This window comes from Primulina huaijiensis, chromosome 9 (assembly GCF_012295235.1).
Source record: "Primulina huaijiensis isolate GDHJ02 chromosome 9, ASM1229523v2, whole genome shotgun sequence".
Classification (NCBI taxonomy): domain Eukaryota; kingdom Viridiplantae; phylum Streptophyta; class Magnoliopsida; order Lamiales; family Gesneriaceae; genus Primulina; species Primulina huaijiensis.
In genome coordinates, this window is record NC_133314.1 from 20,181,515 (window position 1) to 20,209,230 (window position 27,716).

At 34.9% G+C, this 27,716-nt stretch overlaps 4 protein-coding genes across 14 annotated transcripts; 2 read left to right on the plus strand and 2 right to left on the minus strand.

Moving 5' to 3' along the window:
- Positions 1 to 220: 220 nt before the first annotated feature.
- On the minus strand, positions 221 to 7,519 carry LOC140985076 (uncharacterized). Its single transcript, XM_073452824.1, has 10 exons — positions 7,354 to 7,519; positions 6,132 to 6,282; positions 5,872 to 6,046; positions 4,025 to 4,095; positions 3,311 to 3,448; positions 3,129 to 3,220; positions 1,879 to 2,150; positions 1,126 to 1,211; positions 920 to 1,021; positions 221 to 667 (listed from the first exon to the last, which is right to left on the minus strand). The coding sequence occupies exons 1-10, from the start codon at positions 7,464 to 7,466 to the stop codon at positions 506 to 508; spliced, it is 1,362 nt and encodes a 453-aa protein (XP_073308925.1). The 5' UTR covers positions 7,467 to 7,519; the 3' UTR covers positions 221 to 505.
- Positions 7,520 to 8,417: 898 nt separating this feature from the next.
- Positions 8,418 to 13,796, plus strand: LOC140984360 (uncharacterized GPI-anchored protein At1g61900). 7 transcript variants are annotated; one of them, XR_012176602.1, is made up of 10 exons: positions 8,418 to 8,729; positions 8,836 to 8,900; positions 9,228 to 9,350; positions 9,933 to 10,787; positions 11,425 to 11,670; positions 11,764 to 11,778; positions 12,731 to 12,877; positions 13,112 to 13,159; positions 13,391 to 13,551; positions 13,648 to 13,796. XR_012176602.1 is itself a non-coding variant. In XM_073451718.1 (9 exons), exons 3-9 carry the CDS (start codon positions 9,317 to 9,319, stop codon positions 13,462 to 13,464), a joined length of 1,419 nt encoding a protein of 472 aa, XP_073307819.1. In that variant the 5' UTR covers positions 8,418 to 8,729; positions 8,836 to 8,900; positions 9,228 to 9,316; the 3' UTR covers positions 13,465 to 13,625. The 7 variants fall into 7 exon arrangements, 6 of the variants coding, with proteins under 6 accessions (XP_073307819.1, XP_073307821.1, XP_073307820.1 ...); XM_073451718.1 differs by lacking the exon at positions 13,648 to 13,796 and having other exon boundaries at positions 13,391 to 13,625; XM_073451720.1 differs by lacking the exon at positions 13,648 to 13,796 and having other exon boundaries at positions 12,737 to 12,877; positions 13,391 to 13,625.
- Positions 13,797 to 14,555: 759 nt separating this feature from the next.
- On the plus strand, positions 14,556 to 23,638 carry LOC140984511 (rab GTPase-activating protein 22-like). 5 transcript variants are annotated; one of them, XM_073451984.1, is made up of 12 exons: positions 14,556 to 14,710; positions 14,996 to 15,231; positions 16,322 to 16,420; positions 17,642 to 17,745; positions 18,357 to 19,165; positions 19,267 to 19,389; positions 19,490 to 19,578; positions 19,657 to 19,857; positions 20,228 to 20,620; positions 21,203 to 21,286; positions 22,203 to 22,429; positions 23,447 to 23,638. In XM_073451984.1, exons 2-11 carry the CDS (start codon positions 15,061 to 15,063, stop codon positions 22,239 to 22,241), a joined length of 2,112 nt encoding a protein of 703 aa, XP_073308085.1. In that variant the 5' UTR covers positions 14,556 to 14,710; positions 14,996 to 15,060; the 3' UTR covers positions 22,242 to 22,429; positions 23,447 to 23,638. The 5 variants fall into 5 exon arrangements, with proteins under 5 accessions (XP_073308085.1, XP_073308087.1, XP_073308089.1 ...); XM_073451986.1 differs by having other exon boundaries at positions 14,996 to 15,201; XM_073451988.1 differs by having other exon boundaries at positions 14,996 to 15,189.
- An 89-nt stretch (positions 23,639 to 23,727) lies between these two features.
- Positions 23,728 to 25,581, minus strand: LOC140984512 (probable peroxidase 26). Its single transcript, XM_073451990.1, has 4 exons — positions 25,292 to 25,581; positions 25,009 to 25,188; positions 24,320 to 24,479; positions 23,728 to 24,223 (listed from the first exon to the last, which is right to left on the minus strand). Exons 1-4 carry the CDS (start codon positions 25,550 to 25,552, stop codon positions 23,760 to 23,762), a joined length of 1,065 nt encoding a protein of 354 aa, XP_073308091.1. The 5' UTR covers positions 25,553 to 25,581; the 3' UTR covers positions 23,728 to 23,759.
- Positions 25,582 to 27,716: the final 2,135 nt, after the last annotated feature.

Genomic DNA, 27,716 nt, shown 5'->3' on the forward strand with positions numbered 1-27,716 from the left:
CCAAACTCGAGTTCAAAATAGCCAATTTTCGAGTTTTGGGTCGTCCAAAAAATTTGAGTTCAAACTCAGACATTCAAAAAATTAGATACTATCTGCGTACTGTCTACCAATTTGCTCAGTAGCTAACTGTTTCTTGGGTGAGGCTTTATTCAAGTCCCCGTTTGAAACAGAAACTCCAAGAGAAGAGAGATGAGGAAACGAGTTGAGTACATCAGAGATTAACGAATTAGAATATTGCTAGCCAAGCAAAGCAACATCATCTCCAATATATGTGCTACAATATAATTATTTTACAACTGGTGAGTTTCAAAAACTAGTTTAGAGGCGAAATTTGCCGAAGTAAAAAGATGAACAAAAAAATGTAAGATTTCGTCCAAAATACAAAAGATGGGGACTCAAATATGATTAAAAAACACAGGAAAGAGAGAAAATAAACTTGAGGTGCAAGAAGGTCGTCGACTATTTCACCGTCAGGTCAGGTGGGGTTGTGTTGGGTCAGATCAGGTCAACCAGCTAGATGGCTTGGAGAATTGTTGAACATGGTATGCCACATATAAGCTTGTGAAAGCACCATCTCTAGCTCCACATGGCTCCACTTTTCTGTTGGAAGGTGCTGAAGATACATCACCATCTCCTGAAACTCAAGCTTCCTTAGCTGATCCGACCACTGCAGATATACATGTAACAATATGCCTCATATCAACGCAATCGATTGTGAAAAAAATATGCGCATGGTAGCAGCAGCATACGGGATACATTATTGGTAATATAGATGTGTGTGCGCGTGTTACAAAATAGCTAGACTTAATTTAGGGGTGATTGGCATGGAAGAATGGAAGTGCTATTATGTTTTGTTAGAAGGTTGTGATATCATGCATGAATCAGGTAAAAAAAAAAATTCATGAGATGGCCATCTCACCGTTAAAAGAAAGCTAGCAAAAATGTAGACGAGGAAATCGGGCAAAGCATCTCCTTCAGCAAGATATGTATCCCATAAACGAGTAACAAGATGAAATGGAATCTACAAAACATGTAAGTCCATTCATTTTCTCACTCACAGTTGACATAAAAGGGTTACAACAAACCCAAGTACACATCAAATAAAAGAAACGCCAGCATCTAAACCTCGCGTATAAGAAGGCAATTGAACCAACGGAAAGCAAATTGAAGAAATTCAAGACCCTGTTCCTCCATGTGCCTCGAAACAGGTTCTAATACATCCAGAAAACAAACTTGTCAAAAGGGCAAAGAATGAATTGAAGCACCATCATCAGACTGATAGAGAGAAGCTTTCGAGATGGAAACATTACTCTGAATTTTTATATAACTTTGGGTAATCACAATGAAAATTTAAACATGCAGTAAAAAAAATTTAGACGTCACCATGACATTTTAACTCATTAGTGAATGAGAAGCATGAAAGTTTAACAATGTTTACGTACGACATCTGTTAATTACATGATCAATAGTGAATTGCTCATGGCATTCAACCTAGTATCGGCGAAAACTAACCTATCACATGGATTAACTTTCACCCACTCATCTGTAAACTTAATTCAAAGCACGCATTTAGATTTTTAATTAATATATATAAAAAAATTCAGACTATCAAACCATGCTGAACAAGACCATCTTTGCATCGAAGTTTTTGGCTTCCAGGAACAAAAATAATATAGCACGTGATTATTTATTTAATTCAAATATTTCCTTAGTAAGCATAGAAATCTAAGACCGGGATTTTTAACTAATTGCGAAAAATGCTTCTATTTGATGGGAATATGGGCAAGACTACAATCTAAAAGGGATTGTTTCGTTTAAATGATACACAGATTTGAGAGAGAATGAGACTAAAGATGAATAAATTCGTGAAGGTCATACCATCAATCCTTCTAACCAATTCCTTCAGTTTGAACACAAGTCGCTGAATTCCAGGTTGAGCAAAAGTGTAATGGTCGTGCATACTGTCAAGAAGCTTTGATAAACACCAATAGCAATCAGCTTCTACATTTGATATTGTTTCAGGAGAAAGACCACCCATCGACCAAGTATCAACACTACCCTCCAAGTGTTCTGATAAAAAAACAACTATGAAAGGTGTAACAAGATCATTTATTCCTTGCACATAACCACTTGCAGGATGCCGTATAGCCCTGGAAGGGGAAAATAAAAGAACTAAGAAATATGAACGTGGATAGAAAGACATTGGGAAATAACAAAAAGGGGTAAAGTAAAGGCCAACTTCATGACTCATAAAGATTATGATTGCAAAAATCTTAGAGAAGGTGCAGGAACAAGGCAACTAAAATATTTTTGTCATTACTTCAGGCACGGTGGCATAAATACCTGACTAGAGGTGTAAACAAATCGAGTCGGCTCGAAAAATATTTGATTCGTATTAAAAATCATCGAATTCGAGCCGAACTTAAACATGTTCGAACTTTTTTCGTTTTGTTTGATTGTTTGAGAGCTTCTGGCGTACTTTACTTTAATATTTATAAATATCATATAATTATATATTAAATAAATATTTTGAATCTTTATTTTCGAGTAGCTTGTGAATATGTCCAAATATTTCGAGCCAAACTCGAACTTGAACTGAATTCGAGCAAAAAACATTAAAATTTTCGAGAGCTATATGCTTATATCTAATTCAATCCTTCAAATTTTCTTCATATTTGGCTTGATTCGGATCTTTCAGACCCCTAATCTCAACTATCCGCGCATTTGCACTTGAACAATTGATTTAAGGTTCAAAAAATTATATTAGGAAAGCAAGCATAGATATAGAAACAAGGCCAAAAACACAAAAAGGTCAACTGAGCCGACTGTGTAGCATTGTGTGCTTTTTTGTTCAAACTCTTTATGCATCATCATTGCTATCTTTTGGGACAGGGAATGTACTTTCACAGCATGTTGCTGTTGTTTCCGATTAGGATGCATCTATGTAAACTTTTATACGATATTCATAGACAGCCATTTTTCCAGAATTATTCATTAAAAAAAGGAAATGGCATATTAATCACCTTCCCTAAATTAAATATTTTCTATACGAGAGACCCACATAACGAGAGATTCTAAATAACATATAAAATAAAAGCAAACAATAAGTGCCCAAGAAAGTTTCTAACCATGTATACAGTATTCGCTCCAATGACTTTTGGACTTCTACTTGTTGAAAGAAAGAGACATCAGGGACTGTCCTGGGACAATCAACCGCAATCTGGAAAGTATAGAAGAATCGTAATTAATTAGGTACATGACCACGTGACAAACTAGTGATAACAAGCAAAAACAAATCACATTATAAAACCTGACGAAGCATGTTAATCTCTTCATCTGTACGCTCTCTATCTGGAATATCGTAATATTGGGCAACACAATCAAAATATTCTAGGCGCTTTCTTCTCAGAATTCCCTCCCTTCTATCTGAATTAGAAGGTGCATATCCCTGTTGTCAGTTAACTTTTTTAATTCAACAGATATATTTGAGTGAAAATTCAAAAGCTGTGGAATGTGACAACAAACATTCGATGAAATCTGATGACATCTATTCTAATTTTTCGATAATCATGAATGCATTTTTATCAACACCAGTCAACTTATATTATCTCTTTCAGTGTTTCTAAACCTCATTTACTGCTCTGTGTCGTGTATTTGGCATATGTAGATTTAAAAAAATCTAGCTTTAAGGACAAACACACCAATGTCTGACCAAATAATGGAGCTGGAAATGAATACCAGATTATTACTAATAAAATTAAAAGGCCCAAATACCAGTCAAATCTAAGGAAACCTAATCTAATCTGTTCTCTGATTGCTGTTATTGTTGCTCAACTATTCCTAAACGGTCCGAATAGGCCGTATACTACTTACATTTATGTGGAAGACAATATGCGGCAGTTCATATTTCTAAAGACATTTGGTTAAAAAATTCAAAAAATATAATCTAACATCTACATCTATATATTTATAAATTATAATGCTCCCATCTAAAGAATAATACTCAGTTCGAAATTAGGCATACCAAGAGAAGTCTCCATACAGTTGGACGCAAATACGGAGGCACACCACTCCACGCTAATTCACGCAATTTTTCTGCAAGATGAAGGGACATTAAGATATTGATGAATAGAGGAAGTTAGAGCATAAATTCCACACTGCATGCCAATATATCAGCTGAGATGGCATAAATTCCAAATATGAACCAATTGCCAAATACAAACCAAAGCAACAATAGAGATCTTAATCAGCTGGTGCCAATATTTCATATTGTTATATGGAAGACCGCATAATACAGATAAATAATTTTATGTCATAAGTAAGAAAAATAAAATAGATAAAAAAATTCACGGAATATTATAGATGCTTCTACAAGCAGCAACTCCAAATCCCATAGTCAACTTAATCTCCCATCTGCTTTCAGACAAGGGCCAAATGACAAAATGTCCAACAATGTACAAGAAATATCTTAGCAATATGAGTACAATAATTATGATGGCCCAATGTCCAAAATTAGTGAAGAATGTAAGCTTTGACTTCTTCAAAATGAGATATCAATCCTTATCTAATTCAGCTCGGACTTGCAGTAGCTACTTCTTTCCATATGACCGATGCAGTCTAAATCAAGTCCCAGTCTTTCCTTTATTGGGTCCTTCCATTGTCAAAACTCATTCCATTACTAGTATTTCCACGTCGTAAAATGTTCCCAATTAACATTCGATTATCACATCGATAATACTCATTCTACATCACAACTCAGATGGCCTTTGACACTGCCTAAAGTGACTTCAAGAAATGTTTAGCATAAGACTGACTTATAAGCAGATTTTTTTTTTATAAGAAACGATATTTTATTGATAAATAAAATTAATTACAAAAAGCGAACATGAGGTCCGCATAAAGCGCAGCGATATCCATAGTTAAAATAGATTAACATAATACTAGACCTCAATTCCTATACAGATCTGAGACCGATAACGATTTGAACTCTATATTCCTCTAACTACGGCATGAAGCTCTGAATTTAATCTTGTCCGAACACTCCTCAATCGAGTTTTCTTGATCTTTAAAAGTTCTCCTATTCATCTCCATCCACACGGACCGACTCAAACAGTAAACCACCACATCCCAAAAAATTCTGCCCTTCCTCCCAAATCCCGTCCGAGATCCGATTGATAAGCAGAAATTGGTACAAGCATTGAGTGATGTTCCAAAGAATTGGACATCAGAAAATCATTTCAAATAAATAATTGAGTTACTATAACTAGAGTTCGATGTGCATTCAAAGGAAAACTTGTCAGTGTATGAATGCCCATACATTTGCTTACATATACGCTTTGTGATAGAGCTAAAACATTGCATGCAACGTGCCTTAAAGAATCTTTATTTCAACCGAATTTTAGGAAAAAGATTCGAAAGCAATACCAAAATGAAGATTCAACAGCATCTGCACTTAATCTGTTATTCACAAACATTTAGCTAAATAATTTTTAGTCAATCCAGACTCATACTATGCTGCAAATAAAAATCAAAAGGCGGAACATGTAAAGAATATATCAGCAGGAGTAACTATTAACTATATTTAGTTCAATTGACTGGTCATGTTTCTGTGGAGCACATAAATTTATTGAAAAGAGGCCATATAGACATCAGGCTAAAAGTCTATGATTGAAAAACATTTTTCTATTCAAATCAAAAGGACAAGAGTAGATTGCATATTAAATTTACCTAAAGCGATATTCTCAAGTATCAAAATTTAGGAACAGTATGACCACATAACTGGCGATACCAATATAAATCATTAATTATACAGGTTACAAGCGGACAAAAGGCTAAAAATACAACTAATACTAAAAATCAATTTTGCAATACCTAATATTACGGTCACTCCAGACAATTCCTTGGTGAACTTCATTAGCCTTGCAGAATCAGTAGCTCTGGCTCCCATCGAGGACTTCTGGATCTCTTTTGCTGTGGTTTCGCTACCCATAGTTGTATGGCTAACAGATGAACTAGCATTTGTATTGTTTCTGTCTTGGAGTTCATTCTACATGCATGAACAATAACTCAAAATTTGAATAAAAATGAAGTTTCTTGGGCAGGAAAAAATGAAAATATACAAATAATAATACCTCAGTAGATCCCTCCACTTGTTCGCCATGCTCAAAATCACCATCTGAATATCTTCTGCCAGTGTTTGGCGAATAAAAACCTGATTGATCCAAAGGCTCTGATCTCCGCGTTATCAATACTTTACCAGGGAAACTCCGACCCTTAAGCAATCTATGCATCTTAGAATATATAAGGTACTGAATAAAGTATATGAAACAAGTAGTAAAGTATCATAGAACCGTTGTTAGTATCACAACAGCTTCTTAATGTAATTCAGATCAAAGAGGCCAAAATCTATCAGAATAAAATAGAGTACATACATAGCGAACAACTATGCCATGGGAATGTGGGATAATTGATTAATTTATATTGCAAGTTAAAACAATACACAAGTAAAACGTAATTTTTTACCATTGTGCCAAGGCACAATGGACAAATCAATGATACAGTGCATCACACCAGGACCATCTAAATTCGATTCGTCCTGGACACAGAAACAACAGAAAATAATTCAAAAGGTCCTAAAGAAAGTGCGCAATACTATCAATTGACCATATCTACTGAAAACAGGTTAGCCAACTAAAGTAAAAGCTCACACTTAGCAAACTTCACAGTTTACAGGGTGCAGATGGAGCCAACAGAAGGAAACTTTAATACCATTCAAAGGAGATAAAGTAGACAGACACCTATGCACTCCTTTCATAACTTGCACCAGAGAGCAACTATAATCTAGAGTCCTAGGCAAAGTAATGGTGGATTCGAGATTTGTTGGGTCAAGCACCCTCGATTTTAAATAACTAATTTAACTATGATACAGAGTTTCTTGAGGAAGAATATCAAATATCTCTAAGCTTAACATAAGAAAATGATACAAAATTGTGGCCGTCTAGCTAAAAATATTAGTCTTGAAATCGCATTAAACACTCGAGAAATAAAAATATATATCCATCGAAATTGAAAGCAAACAATGAAAAGCGGAATTGGTGCCAACACATAGTCACACACTCCACGATCTCGTGAATTCAGCTGAATAAGAACAAAAAACTTCACCACATTCAATCACCAAACCTAAAGCTTAAATCCCACAAACCCATCGAAAATTTTATAACAGATATTCGATAGGGCAGTCATATACAGCATGTCATTGAGCAGATCACTAAGTTAACCGAGTGAAATCGTGGAATATTCTATCATAAATTTCTGGATCTAAACTGTGCAAAATCAATCTACATGCATACATACCCTTGTACATTTCTGAGAGTTTGATTGAATCTGGAATCAAGTGTGGAAGATAAAGAAGATGAATCTTTGTTTCGATCCTCTTCTCGATCATTACTATTGCTGCTGTTCCTCATGCTTTCCCAGTTCGTTCTTTTGTTTATGGAAACCCAAGTGAAATAATACAGCGGAGCGTTGGTCAAGTTAGAAGGTGGATAACCACCACAGGGCCTGGCCCGATCCATCCAACACTGTTGGCCCGGGAGTTGTAAGCATATGTAAATTAGAAGTTAGAACTAATATTTTTTTATGATTTTAATTTAATATAAAAAAGCTAATGAATCGAAAGTTGAAATAATTTTATTTTTTCCACTTTGCAATTATTTAAGAAGTTATGATTATCGTCACGATTTTGTTATAAATCTAATGTTAATGCATTAATTGTGTTGAGTAAGTAATGCAGTTTAATTAAATTAAGAAGTGTGAAAGTATGTTTTTTTTATAACTTGAAGCTTGCAACATAACTTTCGATATGTAGTGGATAATTTCAGGATAACGCAGTACTCTATAAATCACGTTAGTCAGGTAAACCGCATTGAACAATCCCTATGCGACAAATTCATCTGATAAGACGTCGGTAAGAGAATCAAACTCCTAACTATTAATCAAACGTTCACCTACGAATGTTTAATCCAATTAGAAATATGTTATAGCTAAACCGTTAACAAAACATAATAATCTCATAAATAGATATTTTAAATATAACGAGCTCATATGTTTTAGTAGTAATAATAATAATAATAATTAAAACAATATACTGATTTTAAATAATCAAAAAGTATTATAATTATTGGCAAAAACTTGTGTGAGACGGTCTCACATGAGACTCACTCATAATTATTATTTTTTAAAAACTTTTTTAGGGAGCTGGGGTCCACTGGCCAGGGTTTTCCATAGGCCACCCGGCCGAGGTTGAGAGCCCGACAGCTTAGAAAATGTTTAAAATTTTTATTTATTAATATTTTTGAAAGGATTTAATTTTTTAATTTATTTACTTATAATTATTTGTATTATTTTTAAAAAACAAGACTGCAAAACTCAATAATTCCCAAAAGTCAGTCTATCCCTTCACTCGTCCAGAAAAACCCTCGACCACCATCGGTTCCAACACCTCCGTCCTCCGCCACCGGTACGGCGAAGGTCACACGTGCCTCACTTTTTTTGTTGTTGCGCCTTTCATTCTTCGATTCCAGATATCAGAGACGCCGTCAACTGTTCCTCCGCCTTCGTCGCCTCCGGGCTCCACCCTCCGTTTCTCCGCCTCAGCCGCTTCTACCTTAGTCACATCTTAATTTTTCCCACCTTTCACTCGTGCATATTGACACTTTATCTCTTGCTGGGTACATTAAAATTAGATTTTGTTATGGATTTTTAATTTTGTGTTGTAATTGCAGATCTACTTTATATTTTCTTAGTCGTTTGTTTTGGTTTGATCTCCTGTCGCAGCTTGGTTTTTCAACTAATTTCGAATCTCCTCAAATCCTATGAAACTCCTGGTTGCCAAACAGAGGGTAAGGATGATGGATTATAGATTTGCCTCTTCGTTTTTTAGCAAACTGATACGACGGATAGTCAGTTTCTTTTTGCTTTTAACTAATTTTTTCAATGTAAGTTGAATATCAGTTGAATTATCAGTGAATTCAGTTGTGTAGATGAAAGTTCCAAAATTAGTAAATAGGACAATATATTAAAGAAGAACCTGCGAGAATCTTCAGATGGTTGCATGAAGTGTGAAATGACATTGTGTACTTATTTTGTCAGAGGCAATGCTTCGGGTATTTCTATATGACCTTTACATATATCAAAGTTTGACATGTCTTGTTTAACTTGTTTAATAGGTATATTGACGGCCTATCAAGTTTTATTTTGTATTGCCATGTGGAGTAATATCACTAGTTTTCATGTTGCCTGATGGTTCGGGGGTGTTATGGATTGTTCGAAAACTGCTATTTATGTCAAGGGTAAGCTACCTTAAACTTTATTTTTAGTATTTTTGGATGAGCAATATGCTGTATATTGTGGAAAAGGAGTCATGGAAATGTTTGTGTATCTTATTCTCCGATTATGCCCTCTAAAAGCAATGATACTGTTGACTTCTGCTAAGTTGTATGATTAAGGTCAAATAAAGTATTATACAACTTAGTTGTCATTGAAGCATTTATGATATCAATTGGAGCAATAATTGCCTGGCTAAGAGAGTGATTGAAGTGTGTCACTTGAATTGTTACTAGGTATAGTTTTTGTAAAGCAGCTAACAATCAATCCCATGATTGGTATTAAAGCCTAATGTCACTTAATCGACTCTTACGAATTTCAAGGTGTAAAAGTGTTGGTAAATAATAATTGGACATGTTGGGAAAACAATCAGAATGCGTCGCTTGGATTTCTGAACAGCTTAAAAAGATTTTAATTAAATTGTTACCACTATCTCCACCGGTACTGCTATGCCTGCGACATTACTAAAGCAGCTGTTTAGTGTTTATCTATGCAAATAAAATGATTTGTAATGTTCTGATTCCGATTCGTGTTTGATGGGTTTGCAGGCTCTTGGCTCCATTGGTTATTACCATTGATTTTCTGGTTGTCTAGCTTTAAGAATGTTCTGGTTCTGCTGGCAGAAGCAGAGGCCACTCACTTTTCTTCAGTTTCTGTGCTAGCTAGCCCACCGAATACCGGAAGCTTTGAGCCCATTGAAATATCTCCAGCTGTTATCCCACACCATTCATTTCCCGTTGGATCTTTGCCACCGATGTATCCAACCTATCCGAATACGTATGATCCAGTCTTGACTGGAAGATGCCCTGTAAATTTTTCTGCCATTTCGACTATCATGGAAATAACAGCATCTGACTGTAATCAGCCGTTAGCAGCAGTTGTAGGAAATGTGATATGCTGCCCACAGTTTAGTAGCTTGCTCCACATATTTCAAGGATTTTACAGTGCCGGTTCTGATAATTTAGTCTTACAAAATGCAGTTGCTGATGATTGTTTTAAAGATATCGTCAGTATACTAGCCAGCAGAGGAGCCAACAGTTCGATACCTACAATATGCTCAACAAAATCTTCAAATCTTACTGGAGGCTCTTGTCCTGTGAAGGGCATCACAGATTTTGAGAAAGTGGTGAACACAAGTAAAATATTGGAGGCTTGCAGCGTAGTTGATTCTCTGAAAGAATGCTGTAGACCAATTTGTCAGCCCGTTATAATGGAGGCCGCGCTTAAGATATCCGGAATGCAGTCATTCATGAATGATAAAAAGAACATAGCAGGACTGCCAGATCACGGAGACATGATTAATGATTGCAAAGGGGTGGTTTTTTCATGGATCGCAATGAAACTTTCTCATGATTCTGCCAACAAAGCATTCCGAATATTGTCCTCCTGCAAGGTTAACAGAGGTTTGTTATTATCTGTTTCACGTTTATTTATAAGTTTGCTTCAGACCGTGTCCAAAAGGACGTCATTTTATATGCACTCTCACCAGCAACTTCACACAGCTAATCATCACAAGCTCTTTGTGTGACTACTAACCTCCGCTTATTAATTATTCTGTTGCCTTTTGTGTATTTTTGTATTGTCAAGATTGACATGATTGATTGCAGCATATACTAAATGTGCCCTAACATGTAGTTTATGAATTTGTTGTGATATGCATGTACTCAACTCGACATAGAATATTCTGTATTTCAGGATCTATTTCATATGGTGATCTGTAGTATTCAAAACCCAAGATATAATGAGCAAACATTGCATTAAGCAACTATTACTATCCTTATAACTATACCCGCGAAGAGGATGGATAAATATAGATTAGTTCGGGACACAGTAAAATATATGGGAGGTTCAATTATAATTTCAGAATATATTATTTGATTTTTAACTGTATCTTCTAAAGTTCCCTAGCATAACCTAGATTTAAATATATTATGAATTGCATGTGGAGTCTTTGAGATTCATTTGTTGAAAGATTGTTTTGTAACCTTGTGTTACTGATGAATAAGCTTGTTTTGTAACCATTTGCCTTTTGGAATGTAGCTTGTCCCTTGGAGTTAAAACAGCCATCCGATGTGATTGCCGCATGCAAAAATGTCGCTGCCCCAAGCCCTTCATGTTGTAGCTCATTGAGTTCTTACATAGCGGGGTTACAGCGGCAAATGTTGATAACAAATCGGCAAGCAATATTATGTGCGACTTCGTTTGGGTCTATGCTGCAAAAAGGTGGCCTAATGACAAACATTTATGAGCTTTGTGATGTGGACCTGAAAGATTTTAGTCTCCAAGGTCAGAATTTGTTTTGTTTTTATTGTTCAATCTCACAAGAGAAATTATTTTTTCACTGATCAGTTTCGCTATTTTGTTTTTCTGCTGGAGCAGCATATGGTCAACAAGGTACTCTTTTCTTCCCGCTTTTTTACATGTTCTTTTGTATTTGTTTACATTCATATGTTTATGTACTATGTATTTATGTTGGGGTATTAGATGCGTTTCTATTTGTTATTTAACTTACTCCCACTTCTTTATTTCCTTTATACTATGACTGTGACCGATCAGAAGATGGGAATTTGGAAAAGGAGGGAGAACACGAAGGGCTTGTTTGGTTTGATTTTGGGAGTCACGGAATTAAACTATATGGTTTGTTTTTGTCTTGGGAAAATAGAATTGTTACTGCAAATGTCAAATCATGTAAAAAATTATTCAATAAAAGAAATATGAAATTTTTACACATTACAATTTGGGTTTATGATATAATAATATATTCTTTCGAGTAGTGTTGAAAATGAGTTATAAGAATGATTATCTAGAAAAATGTGAGAAAGATGGCTTATGTAATCCGTGAGTTTTAGGGATTAGTATAGCTGAGAAGATTTTTTTCACCGGAAATGTTTGGGTGGATTAATTAAGTGAAAATGAGGGCCTTTCTCTTGCCACCTTCAGTTGTAATTATTCAGAAATCTAATTTTCAATTTCCGATGTATATAGATATTGAGGTAAAATTCTTTGTGACACAAGATCAAATTCTATCAAGAGACACGATCAGGGAGTATAGATCATCTACAATCACGGCTTCTATTTGAGCTGTTCTTCTTGTCCTTTTTTTAAAGGAATTGTTCTTGTTTTTCAAGTCGATACTTTTGGCAAACACCGGTGCCAGCTGTAGGCCTTTCAGTTTGTATGTGTCGGGAAATTTAAGTCTTATTCTCGGATTCCGAAGGTTTAAGTTCTAAGAGAAACATGTAATTCTGGAACTTCTTTAGCAATGTGACAACTTTGTAAACAATTCATCTTTAGCAATCAATGGGACAGCAACACGACCAATTTTGACAGAATTTTCTCTTGTAAGATGCAGGATGCTTACTTGGGAGCTTACCGGCAAATATGGTGTACGATAATTCAACAGGTTTCAGCTTTACTTGTGATTTAACAGACAATATTGCAGCTCCATGGCCATCATCATCAGCAGTCACAACAATATCTCTTTGTGCCCCAGGTAATTAGTTTTAGAAGGTCTCGATTTTTTGGGCTTTTTCGATGCTGCACCCAGTTATATATATTCTGATTGCGTCGATTATTTTTGGATCCTGTAAGTTCGGCACGATCCAACTGTGTCAATGCTCTCAGTTTATGTCACACCAACTGTAGTGCAGAAAGGCTTGCTAATTTCTTCCTTGCTGTGATAATTTGTTAAAAAGACTATGTTCTAATTAGTTCTGCTTGAATTCAGAAATGTCGTTGCCAGCTCTACCTACATCAGAGACTTTGGGTAATCCTGGTGCGTGATTCTGTTGAGCATGAGACATTTAGTTTATATGTTATGTAAACAAATCGAGCTTTAACCGAAAATTTATAATTTTTCAAGCACACACATAGGCTCAGTTATTCGAGCTTGTGCGCCACTCACCCATCGAGTGGCAATCACTTGCTCAATGAAGTATACTGTAATCTATCAAGTAGTTATTCATTAATTTTTTGAAAGCGACGGCTTCATTGTCCTGTGATGCAGGTTGGCCTGGCGGTGGAGTGAATCTCCTTGTACCCATTTTTTGGACTTTTGTTATCAGTACATTACTGCTCTAGAGGGATTGCTTAGCTGAGAATTGTAGGGGTGGTTTAGAGTTACCGAGGAACTGTCGCTGCTGCCGTGTATATTCGGGCATCGATCATGTATATCATATCTATCTTTTTTTTTTTTTGGGTTCTTTTTTAATGTTAATTTTTTATTGGTTTTATTTTTTTAATGATGTTTTGTGTAATTTGAAGGATTGGAGAATGTGGTTTTCGCCGGAAAGATGATAGACCTTATGATGGTCATGGTGCATAATATAATTTTAAGGAAATTCCCACGTATAATACACATGCACACTGACACAGAATATTGGAAGAACATGGGTGATTTTGAAATGGAAAATAGTTGATGGAATATATATCTTTCTTTTGCTAAATAAAGTAAGGGAAAATGAATACAATTTTGGTCATTTATATTTTAAAAATTGATTTTGTCATTTATTTTTCAAAGTTTAGCATTTCTGGTCGTTTTCGTAAAAGTTTTCATGTGATGTTACAGATGTGAGATTCAGTTTCATATCAACAGCAGATCAGTTTTATATTAACGTCATGTTCAAAAGAACCAAGAGAAAAAAAAAATAAACATAGATAGCATGTTGAAATGATTATTTCATATTTGACAACATAAAAATAAAAATTCTAAATATGTAAATATTCCGAATTTAAATTGCAATTTTCTTAGGAATAAAAAATCAACAAAAAGAAAAAGGTAAGCATGGAAAATGTAATTATACCATGNTTAGGAATAAAAAATCAACAAAAAGAAAAAGGTAAGCATGGAAAATTTAATTATACCATGAATTAAAGAGTAGGTCTCTTGTGAGACGGTTTCACGAATCTTTATCTGTGAGACGGATCAATCTTACCGATATTCACAATAAAAAGTAATATTATTAGTATAAAAAATAATATTTTTTCATGCATGACCTAAATAAAAGATTCGTCTCACAAAATACGATCCGTGAGATCGTGTCACACAAAGTTTTGCCTGAATTAAATACAAAAAAATCTTCTTGTATTTGACATGATCTATCATACAACATAAATCTGATATGATATTACAACACAATAACTACGATACACACATAACAATTAATTATTAATTACTTGCTTAAAAAAGGGAGGAAAAAAATACAATACTCGAGGAAAACGAAAAAGAAAACAATCAAAATCAAAGAAACGGTCTTCGTGGGTTAATGGCTTCTCAGTTCATACACCGTCTGATCTCTGTTCATCGGAGATCGCTTTGGCCCTTCAGGTACATTGTGTTTCCTTCCCCTGCTCCTCCTCCGTCGAATGAGTATCCCTTGAATTTCCTCCAGATTTGTTTGTCTCAGAAGCAGCTGAGCATAATCGGAATCCTCGTGTTCAATATTGGATGTTTGATATCTGATGCCAATTTTGTTCGTCGATTTGTTTTTGCGATCGAAATCAGATGTTTGATGTGTATTCTTATGCAATTTTGTTGTTTGCGAGGTTTTATCGTACTGATGTGCTCTTGGGATTTGTGAATGAGTTAACTGATTTTTTAGATTGTATACAGAGAGTGAGCGGCTGATGGATTGGATATCTGTGTGTAATAAAAGTGGCGTGTAGGGGTTTTGGTGAATGGTGATGTCTTTTTTCGGTGACGAGAAGCAATGGAAATGTGGAAATGGAGGAGCTGTGAATTTGCAGAGAGTGAGCTCAATTGTTCGCGATATTGGGGAACCTTGTCTTCATCAACCACAAATAAAGGTTGTGATAGCAGTAAGAAACCTCAGCTCCTCTCTTTTTGTGGTACTTTCTCCCATCTATCAAATATCTAATTAATGCCTGTTCAAGTGATTAGATGTTAAAAGTTGTGAATTCTTTATCTATCTTCTCTTTGAATGAGACGATACATACATCTCCATTATTGGTTTTTTAAAAAACATGTGAAATATGTTGTATGCATCTTAATGCTATGTATCTTTCTAACTCTATGCTTTTAAAAGGTTGTGCAGTCAACATAATAGGCTATTGGTCGATAGATCTCATTGTTCTGCACGCATGCACTTGTTTGTGTGTTAGTTTTCTTTTTGGGGCACTGGAGGGACTATATTGAACTCTGGAGCGAGGCAAAATCGGATGGGGGTGTGGTGATGAAGTAGGACATGGGAGGTGATAGTATAGGATTAGGAAGAGAAGCAATACCCATTTTTTATTGGGGGGAGGGGGGTTTGGACAAAGTTTGTTTCTAGCGAAATTAGATATAAAAGTTTATTTATTTTTTATTTTATCTGCACCTTGGTGGGTGGATGTTGGGGTGGGTGGTGGGTGGGAGTAGGCTCTTTACCCCATGACTATTATTCTACTTATGTGTGATTACTACTTTACAAGCTGATAAATTGAAAGAAGTCAGTGAATGGCCTTAGGAGTATTACTTAAGTTTTTTCTTGACTAAATTATACAAATACAATGTTAAAGGAATTATGAAGTATAATCTGGATGGACAAAGTGAAGATAATTCTTGAGAAAATTAACAAGTTACTAATTTTGTTTTGTACAGATTCTGTTTGTAACCTTTTATTAATCATTGGATGCTTATCTTGGTGTCTTCATTATGTGAGTGCTACTTCTATCGAATATTGATCTCCAGCAAAAATGGCTAGGCCAATTCTGAATTGTTACCGATATCAAATGCTAAATAATTCAAAGATATATTGGATTGGGGTTTGAAGTTTGCTTAAGCATGTTTTGTCTTTTGCAACCGAATGAAATATTTGGATAGATCTTTAGGAAGTTATAATTTCATAAAACTTATTTCTGTACTGAAAGGAAATTTCTTAAAATAGATATTTAGAATGTTTGAAATCATCAAACTTTTTCTCCTTGTTTTGATCCACAGATAAGCAAAATGCTTAAGCCAGATAAGTGGCAAGCGGCTTTTGATGGTGATGGAAAGATTTTGGGTTTCCAGAGAGTGCTTAAATCAATTGTTTTGGGGGTACATGCTTTAATTGCAAGTTTGTATTTTATATTTTGATTTTCTTGGTTCTCTTATGACAAATATTTAAGTTCTGCTTTGCATAGTTACTGCATTAACTCTTTTATCATTGGTCTAATCACTGCTCTCTCACTCTTCATGATTATTTATTATTCACTGCTTTAACTTGATGCAGTCATTGCTTGATCGCTCAACTCTTTGTGGTCCTCCTGTAGTGGATCATAATATGATTTTTTCGTATCCAATATATTTTTCTGCGTGCTTGACAATGTTTGTCTTTTACATAAAATGGTTAACAAATGAAGCAGGCATTGTAATCAAGCTACATTATAGAGGCTATTTTGTGATGCCTAGTCGTTGGCATCCTTGTTTTGGGCCCCAAGTTCTTTACAGTTGCACACACAATTAATATATTTTGAAGTTTCTGCTTGTTTTATTTTACATTACGCTCATATGAATGATGAATTATTTATACTATATTGTTAAGTAAGAAGGGTGTAGAATAATTATCGATTGGTCTTTTGTTTTTTTTTTTATATAAATTTCCTAAATTACCCTTTTCTTTAATTATCAATAGAATATTAATAGGTTTTGAAATTTTTAATTTATTACGTAATTTATGAATTTTCATTTTTTAATTATTAGTAAATTACATTAAATTCTAATTTTAAAAGAACTATTAGCAATTCATTCTGCACATAAGATACTACGAAAATATAACATATGTGCTCTAGTGATTAGTATTAAGGAAGCTGGAGAATACCAATAACATAGAGTACCAAATGCTATTTTCTTGGCATACTTCTCTTTATCCATTTCGGCATCTAGATGATGAGCACACATGCCCTTTGTGTCATCAACGGTTAAAACGTAGAATCTACGATGTGGTAATAACCGGCTATCTTTTAAATTTTTTTCTGGGATATGTCGAATTTATCATGTTTTCATAAAATTGAATGTGCTTTTTTGTATGGTTTTGTCTAATTAATGCACTCGTGGAACCAGATAAGGCGGATCTGTTTTTTATTCTTGGTATACTTTGCTGATTGTTATGATGTAGTTGATTGGACTTTGGTACATTTATAGGTTCTTTTGTGTGACAAAAAATTTAACCACAATATATTTTCTTAATAGTGTGGAAAAAGGTTTTTTATCCTATCCACAGTACAGAAAAACAACTCAAGTATGACAGTTAAAATTAAAACTTCTTTTGCATATCAGGGTGTTGATCCATCCATAAGGGCAGAAGTCTGGGAATTTCTTTTGGGCTGTTACGCTTTGAGTAGCACTACCGAATATCGAAGGCAATTAAGGACAGCCAGGAGGTGATGGACTTGGCCATTCTATTTGTATCTACTGTTGGAAAGATTCTATCCTCTTGTTGTTGTTCCTCTGCCTGAAATTAACCTTGATATTACCTGGTTTATGAGTTCCAGTCATCTGTTGTTTGCTGTTGATATAGCATGTAGTGTTATAAAAATCTTGTTCTAGCTAGTTGAACAAATAAAAAGAATCTTTGTTATTGCAAAGTGTGGGCTTGGGCTGGCCACGGGGACGGCGACATGTCCAAGTCAAGCTTCTTTTTAGGCCACTAATTTTTTTGGCGAGGTCCGTAGGATTACAAAATCAGCCAAATGCTCCGACTCTGCATCACATAGAATGTCTTGATTGTACTGGGTGGTTGCCAGTATCCATAGTCAGTTTACATTTAGTGCTCGAGGGAGATGAAATTTGAAGGGTATGAATGAGTAGGTTTTGACTTCTTTGATCAGAATGATTTTTAACTTTATTCTTATTAGGCTTTTGTTTGTTGTCTTTTCTTTAAATTTCGATTTCGTTCACTAAGTGGATACTCCTTGTGCACTTTCTTTAGAAAATACATTTGTTTTTGAATTATTGATCTAAAGAGTCATTGCAAATTGATTAACTGCTTCAGGGAACGCTACCAAGATCTTGTTAGGCAATGCCAAATGATGCACTCTAGCGTAGGAACTGGTTCTCTAGCCTATGTTGTAGGATCTAAAGTTATGGACATGAGGGCAAGTTCGAAAGATGAAGGGAGAAGGGATGCTGAAGTTCAAATTGGACGAATTTCTGAAAATAGTGCAAGCAAAAAAGACAGTAACGGTTTTTTGGATAGCAGATCTAGAGATAAATCATATTCATGTTGCAAAGAAAGCTCAAGTGATTCTGGTGACCTTGTAAGTATGCGAGGAAGCACCATGGGAGGTGCATATGATTCCTCTGGTCTTCTATGTTCTCCAGATCCGTGCAACTGCAGTCCCCAATGTGTATATAAGACATCTGGGTCAAAATATGACGAAGGAAGTTACTTGGATTTCCCTGCTTTGCCTGTAACAAATTTATTTGAAAATAATAAGAAAGATAGAAATGGGCTCAGATTATGTGAGGATAATTGTTCCTCAAGACGTAAACTGACATATGAAGTTGAACATATGCATAGTTTTCAGATTAGCAATAATGCAGATCTTGTTGTGGAAACAAATGTTTTTCCAGCTAGCGATGTCTCACTATTTTCTGGTGCTAAAAGGGAAAGTAGTCATCATCTTGATTTTCACGAGTCTCTTTCTCGGTCAAATAATTCAGAATATGAAAGAGAGATGCTTGACAGCCTTAGAATATCAGATGCACCTGAAAGACCAATCACAAATGGAACCACATCTCAAGCACAGGCAGCCAGTGAAGACAGAGTATCTGATTGGCTTTGGACGCTGCACCGAATAGGTGAACTAGTGATTTGTTTTACACAACAATTATGTGAACTCGTTTCATGATTGACATGTTTTGTATCTTATTACAGTGGTAAAAGTACATTTTATTTGCAGTTGTTGATGTGGTCAGAACGGATAATCATCTCGAGTTCTATGAGGACACAAAAAATTTGGCTCGCATGTCAGATATTCTTGCTGTCTGTGCCTGGGTTGATCCTGAAACTGGATATTGCCAAGGTTGTGCCTTTTCTTTTGTTATGAAACTTTGTCCGATTATTGTGTGTCTCGCTGATGGCATTGGCATGGACATTGATGTTGGATTTTATTGAACGTGCAGGTATGAGTGATTTATTGTCTCCCTTTGTTGTTCTTTTTGAGGATAATGCTGATGCCTTTTGGTGTTTTGAGATGCTTTTGAGGAGAATGGTATGTGTGCATATTAATCTGGGTTTTGCCGACCTTTGTAATTCGAGTTGCTAAAACTCAATATCTGTGACTCTTCAGCGCGAAAACTTTAAGATGGAAGGGCCAACTGGTGTCATGAAGCAGTTGCAAGTACTCTGGCATGTATTAGAACTTACGGATAGGGAGATGTTCTCTCACCTAGCAGAAATAGGTGCTGAAAGCCTTCATTTTGCCTTCCGTATGCTGCTGGTTCTCTTTCGCAGGGAGCTAACTTTCACTGAAGCTCTTTGTATGTGGGAGGTTTGTGCTGTAAATTGATCTTATTTGTTTTTAGCCAATCTATGACAAATACTTTCTCCTGAGTTAGTTCTGTAATCCAGGCTCCGGTATTTCAATAGTTTCATTGTAGCATAGGTTAAGAGGCAGTCAATATAGCTACAGTTAAGGTAAGTATGCTAACTGTTGAAAGCAAAATGTTCGCTGAAAAAGTTGCGAAATAATCTAATTTCTCTGAATCAAGGGTATATTAGAAGACTAATCACACGGTTTCAGCTGCAGATATGAAGTTGCTACGCTTTTACCTCATGAATTCTAGTTGACTGACTAATATAATCAGAAATATCGACTATTTCTTATGTTGATTTTTTCCCCGTTGGATTTAAAACTGCAGATGATATGGGCGGCTGATTTCGATCCATCCTTTACCTGTCATCTGGATGAGAACTGTCCAGAACTATTGGCTATTCAGTTACCCAAGGAAGCAGAGGCTAAATTGGGAGAAGAAAGCATTGATAGTAATGGTGGTGTTCCGAAGAGTTCTCCAACAAAACCTGGTGTGGAATGCTCCATCTCCGACAGCACTGGAATGAGATCTACATCAGCTAGACCATTTTGCGGATTGACAAAACCTTTCTGGTCAAAGAATGACTGCTTGCAGATTCATACGGTTATATCAGTGGCAAGAAGTGGTGACGAATTGCCTGTTTTTTGTGTAGCTGCCATTCTCATTACGAATCGTCAGAAAATTATCAGAGAAACACATTCAATTGATGACCTAATAAAGGCAGGTGGATTATAGTTTGTTGTCTGAACCAGTACTGCAATTTTTGAGTACCGGTTTTTGATTATGTATCGAAACTGATATTTTGGTTTTTCCTCAAACTTGCTTAGCTAAACTTATGCACGATTCATGATAGTAAAAAGAGTTGACATAATTTTGCTGATATTAAGATCGAGGGCATCTTTTTTCCTCTCATTTATACTTATAAAATACTTGGTTAGAGGTTGTTGGCCTACATAGTTTGATTAGCTAAATTCCATAAACGTATTCACTAGCCCATTTACAAATCTTTAGTCCCATGCTGCATTTTTAAACTAATTTCTTTTACATTTGTTAGAGAGGTTAGACCCAAAAGGTCTGTTTTTGTAGGATTATCGCCATAATTTGCTCGAGATGATTTTAGAATGATTATGCATTCATAAGTATCATGCTGTAGTTTTCGGTTTTGCTGATCTGGAACCTGAACTGATTTTTGGATTCCATTGTTAACTTGTGACTGTGCAACATACCTAGTCTATGCGATCACTCATTCATCTCCATCTTTTCTCTCTAAAAACACTTATCTTATTCTGATAGATTTTGCAGATATTCAATGATAATATTTTAAAGATCAGAGTCAAGAGATGCATACGTACCGCCATCAAACTGCGAAAGAAGTACCTTTACAAGGTTAATTTTCAAATTAACTTTATCCTTTTCGTATCTTGCAATTTTTTTTGAATCTGGAATGATGATGTCAAGAATTTTCATTCATGTTTGCTTTGGAACACCTGCTAGTTTAAATCCATAGAGCTTATTGTATTTTTATATATATAAATCACCATTGGAATACACTGTTAAATGCTATTTGTTATTTTTTTGGCTTCTCTTACCTGAATTAGTAAATCAATGCCGTGTCTAATTATCATTACACATCTGATGTTAACAAATAAGATAATATAAACCCAAATAAGTTTGAGGCGTGTCTAATTTTTGATTCATTTCTCATAAGATATTATATATTTTTACAAGCTACATCTCAATTAAATCCCATAATAGATATATAATTCAATTTAAGCTTAAAATCGTTTGCCAATTCCATATAATAGTACTCTCAGTTTAAGTCATGCTAAGAACCCATTATGAATTTTAAAACTCAATCTTTGAAGAAGTTACCTAAGAATAAAAAAGTAAAAAACTAGCATTTTCTGATACGTTCCCTCGTGGATGGGACACATAAATGTCCACTGACCTATTCGGCTAGGAATGTTCTACTGGGATCCTGCTTTCTTTGTCGAGAATGTGATTTTTCTTCTTCTAAAATCTGCTTTTGTTAGCCGCCTGTTTGGCCCTGGGCCTCTTGCTCTGTTCATCCTAAAATGCCTATTTTTGAATTTTTTTAAACTTCTGGACTCCTAAATAATTTATGTTCACTCATACATCATGTCACACATACTTCATTAATTAAAAACTTAAATAAGAATTTTGAGAAACTAAAGGAACCACTACTTTAACCCCAGATACTTGGCCTAGTATTTGAGATGTTACCATTTAGTTTTTCGGTCTTTCTTTCATCTCTGAGCTAAAAAGTTGTATCCTTTTACAGCTAATCAAGAATGGTCCAGCACCTCAGAATAACAGTTAAATATGGGTCATAGCTGTATAACAAGATTAGAATCACTTTCCATGCCACTCAGGGATGCTGCTGATTACTTGAGGTTCTGTATCTTGGTGGGAACTATTTTGTGAACATGAACTTAACTTTTGGTGGCATAAATGGAAATAATTCTTCCGTCTGTGCCTCCAAGGCATATGTGAGTACTCTTTTAAAAGGTATAAACTCTTATTGTCATCACTAAAACCTCGAAATCTTGTTTTGCCAGTTAGCCAAAATATTGTGTTTAGAAGAAGTTGTGCATCCAGCATCAGAGATGTCAGTATATCTTGCAATCATGTAATTGAGAAGACCATTGGCAATAGGATAACTATTTTAAATATGTTGATTTAATTAAAACATCATCTTGCAATATTGAAGCACATGACTATTAAATTAAAGAGGAAAACTGGATATTGTTTCTGACACCATTGACAACAGGATTTTTTAACCATGTTGGATGCAACAAAAGCTATTTTTGAATTTCTAGCAAGTGTAGGCTATATTAAAGGAAAAAAATAGAAGTTTAGTAAAAAACTGATCTATATATTGTTTTTGAATATATGGATGATACTTTTCCCCGAATTGCGAATTTTTCTTTTGATAATTCAGATATGGAGTCGTCTCTTAAGTGGTTGGCGGAAAGCACGGTGATGTTAAGCTGTTGAAATTTTTTTTATGTGGCTTCGTTCTATAATTTCGAATAAAATTGATACCTTTATATTTTAAGTTAAATTTTTACAAAGTTTGTGAGCGGTTTATATGTTGGCTTTGTAATATTTACTATAAGCCTATTACGTACCCAAATTGGGACGAATTTCTTGTGAAACATATTTCCTCCTAGTTTTTCTGGATAGATGGTAATCTCTTTGAAAGTTTGGAAATCCCCTTCTGCTGACATGGCGGTTAAAATGAAAAATTGCTTAGCAATAGAGTAGTGGTCTCTTGTTGTTTGGTGGGGGGAATTAGTGGGTTACTGTGGGAGAAAGAAGTCGTATTTGTTAATACTATTTTATTGCCCTTTTTTATATGTAAGTATCACTTAGCAGCTTTGTGAACGTTTTTCATCTTTTTGGTTATTATCATAACAGATGTATAATTAGATTAGTTTTCTACCTAATGCAGCGTTATCATCTGTTTTTTCCCGACAGTTGCTTAATGTGTAGTTTATATGATGGTTTCCTTTTTCACCTCAGGACTATGAAGTGGAACTTTGCTTTGCTTTCAGTTCAGAATGCAGCACACAGGTTAGGATAGGAGACACCAGCATGATTTGTGACATTGAAGATTCATTTATGTATCGATATGGACAAATCTAACCATATCCGAATTGAAAACTATTTGATGAAGAAACATTCTATTACATATTAATGTAAATTTTTATACGCCACATGTTTTTTGTTATAAAAAGTCATTATATAAAAACTTCTCTAGTATTCTGAAAAATTCATTTTTCCTTGTGTACGGTTATTGTAAGTTCTTCCCACTTGAGCTAAAGATGAATCTGTACTACTTAATGTCGGGATTATTGTTGTTTGTGAGGCGACAGTTTTTGCGAATTTCCCCTTGCTTCCCTGTCAATACTCCTAGTCCACCCATCCTGCTTATTGACAAAGTAAATTCCCTCCGAAAACTTTCAAACTTCTCTGCATACTCGAGGACTAGTTGTGATGTGTTGTAATTGAACAATAGCTGCTGGTCAACTCCAAGAACTGAATCATATGACAGTACATTAGAGTAGTAGGTATTGGTGAAAGAATATGCATCCCCATTTTTGTCTGTCAAAAAGAAAGTTGGGTCCTTATCACTCTTCTTCCTCGACGACGGTGATGATGATGATGATGATGGGCATAGTTGTCTAAGTTTTCCTAGCAATAACCTGCTCATCGTGGGATCTGCTTTTTGGGTTTTGTTATAGTCGTATAGGCGATCATTAATGTCTTCGCAATGTGTTTTCCCCAGTGTATGCGCCCCTGGAGGTAGAACAGAAATAGAAGATGGCTTAATGTTCTTTGAAACATAGGACGAAGTTTTTCTGAGGAGAACCGTTAAGAAGAATATCAAGTTACCTAAAAGCGTAGCGTAATCCTGTGCATCCAAACCTTTCGATTTGAAGTATGCATATCCTTCTTCCCATGAGACAGAGGGTGATGGAAGATCCACCCATGCTGCCTTTGATTCTAAGCCATCCCTTCTACCCAAGAACACTGGATATGATGGTGCACCTGCCTGTACTTGTATTTTCACAAATAAGACTAGTAGTACGAATCATTTTCATTTCAACTCATCAAAAATCAAAATAATTCTATTCCCGTCACGTTCTTCCTTCCTGTTGAATTTATGTACAAACCATCCGTTGCCACCGGCAGAGGGCGGAATGGGAGGTCGCCCACTGAATGGAAAATGTAATAATTTAAATTTGCAAAGAGATATAAGTTTTGAACTACTGAAACACATTAGCTCGCAGCCTGCTTTAGCACGTAATGCTAATCGTGAATGGGTCTCATGGCTGGGTTTAGCTCGTTTATGTTTATATTTATTATCGTATATTTTTCAACGATAGATAATTTGATAAAATCGAAAATTACTCCTTAGTATAATAACTCAGTAAATATTTCTAATTTTCAAAGTACAAAAACTACAAGTCCCTAAAAAAGGGATCCATTTTCACAACTATACGGTCTAATCTATGCTATATCTGGTATTCTCCTCGTTATGTAACTATCGAGTAAAATTAAAGTGTTAACAAATTAATTACCAGATGAACTGCGTCTCGAACCGAAAGCATAAGAATGTCAGCACACGAGACAGCCCCAGGACACCGGGCCTCAACTACTTTCTTGATCTTGTCGATCAGTATGAATCCATCCAGCCTTGAATTTTTTGTTGCATTTTTCTCTGCCTGAGGCCCATCTAGTAATATGGATCCATCACACCCCTAAATACCCAATTAGTTTGTTAATTTTCGAGTAAAAACATGCATATATACATACACATACATACATATATATGTACATTCAAGTAATATGTGACAAACTTACATTAACCATGCAATCAGCATAGAGTAACTTGAGCAACTTGGCAGTGATACTTTTATCTTTATCCCACCATAACTCCACTTGATGCTTCACAAATGCCTCGACGTTGGCACAAGTCTTGAGCTTCTTGTAAAAATGGCGTTTCAATGGCTTGTCCTCCGGTGGTAGAGTTACCGCTGCGTGAACACGGCTGACGTACAAGCTCAGCCCTACTCCCACCACCATGCAAATTACTGTCACAAAATTATATCCTCTCCTCTCCATGATTGATCAACAACTTAGCTATTCTATCATACAAAAATTAAATGAATTTCATTACATATCTATAGCTATGTCTCTGTCTATATCTATGTGTGTATATATATATATAATGGCAACCTGGAAATTTTATTATATTTGAATAATATTTTCGTATACAAAGTAGTAAACAAGCAAGTTTATCATGTCAATGATGAAACTATAAGAGTCAAAATTATAAGAATTTGGTAAAATTTACTTACCATGAACACGGCTCTCATTTAATTTGATAATGCGAATTAAGGGAGGAATATATAACAAATAAATTCAAGCATAAAAACCCCAAAACAATTTTCAAATATGATATACCAGAAAATATATTTTTATTTTTTTCTTTAGAAATAATATAGTTCCCAATCGTGTATATTTCCATGTTCATGATGAATGCGTTCATGAGCAGCAATGGGTAGCTAGATTTCAGGTCCCTTCTTCGAAGAAATTCAACCATACCTTAAGTACATCACACTTTTCCACATGATTCACTAGCTGTCAGTTTAATTTACTCTTTTTTTTAATGAAGGTAATGATAATTGTTTTAATTCTTATCATTATTGTCCGTCGATTTAAAACTTATTATCATTAAGTTTTTCTTCATCATTTAAATTTTTGTTTTTGCAATTTTTGTGTATGTTATGTTTTTATTTTTTTTTAAAATTTTTGTCCAATTTTCGACGTGACGTTAGTGTTACGCCATTGTGGAGCTTATTTGACATCAACTAATATAACACTCACATGGACAATGTCACATCAATACTCGCGATAAAAAATGATTAAAATTGCAAAAAAATTGAAATATACATAACAAAAGCTTAATGTTCACAATATAAATGACTGAAATTGTAAATATACGAACATATAATTTTTCTTTTCAAGTTATTAGAAAAGAAAAAATACTTACTTATGAAAGCGTTACACAAATTTGATGAGTAGAGTTCTGTAAATTCCAGTCATGCATGTATTACGGAAGTTTGGAATGCACGTGATTTTTAAATAATTGTTATTTTATTGAGTATGTAACTTTAATTTGCATGCTATATTTCCTTAAACCAAGCCAAAAGCTTCCGAACAAGTAGCATTACTTAATTAGTATAATTCTAAATATGATACTATGCCCATTCTTGATTTATTGAAAACTGATCCATTAATTACTGAAAATAGTACAACTCATGAATATATATATTTTCTTAAACTTAAATTGATACATAAATTATCGATAATTATCAAATTTGTATATTGGCAATAGAACTCTCCGACAAAGTCCAGTTCTTTGTGCTTAGTCTTGTTCTCGTGAAATACAGTTTGATTGGTCTTGACTTCTGATTCGTGGTGGTCATATATTGTGTTGAACCAGAAAAAGTTTATCGTTTCATATTTGTCTTTATCCAGACATGTCCGGACACAATTGAGTATTATTTCGTGAAAGTTACAATCATTATTGTTAAAACCTAAGTCATTTATATCACCAGCTTGTTTTTGCACTCCACATATTTTCCCAAGAAAAACAGAAGACTTGTTCTAGGTGCTGACTAGCTTGATCAACTTTTGATTTCCATTCAATGTTACTTGGAATATGCTTCGAATATTTTCATTATCACTGTCCAGCAGACTTAGTTTCACACTAAGACTGTCAATTTTCTTTTGCTGAATGTAGCTGGAGTTACTCGACTTATCTATTAGATTTTTTTTTTATCGTCTTTACTTCCTCGAATGACTGCGAAAGTCTTTTATACACATCTATCATGTCATGCAGTATAATGATGAGATCCTCTCGTGTAAATTCATTTGAGCTAAAATCAATTACCTCATCTTCTTCAGTATCCAGCTTTACCTCATTAGCCATCAGACACACTTGCTCTTCATTACTCTCATTAGATGAACGCTCTGAGCTAGACGACTCTAAGTCTAAGTCTGCCCACTTGCTTTTGGTTTTCTCAGCAACAAACACTTTCTCGTTCTTCTTCTTCTTGTATGACTTCTGATAATCTCTAGATCTCCCCCCTCTTCGAAGGACTTTTTCGCATATTTCTTTGGTATGTTATAATTAGCAATAAAATGGTATTTCTTACCACAATTAAAGAAGACTTGATTATCATTAGCTTGAACTTTTTTATGATTTAAGTAATTGAATTTA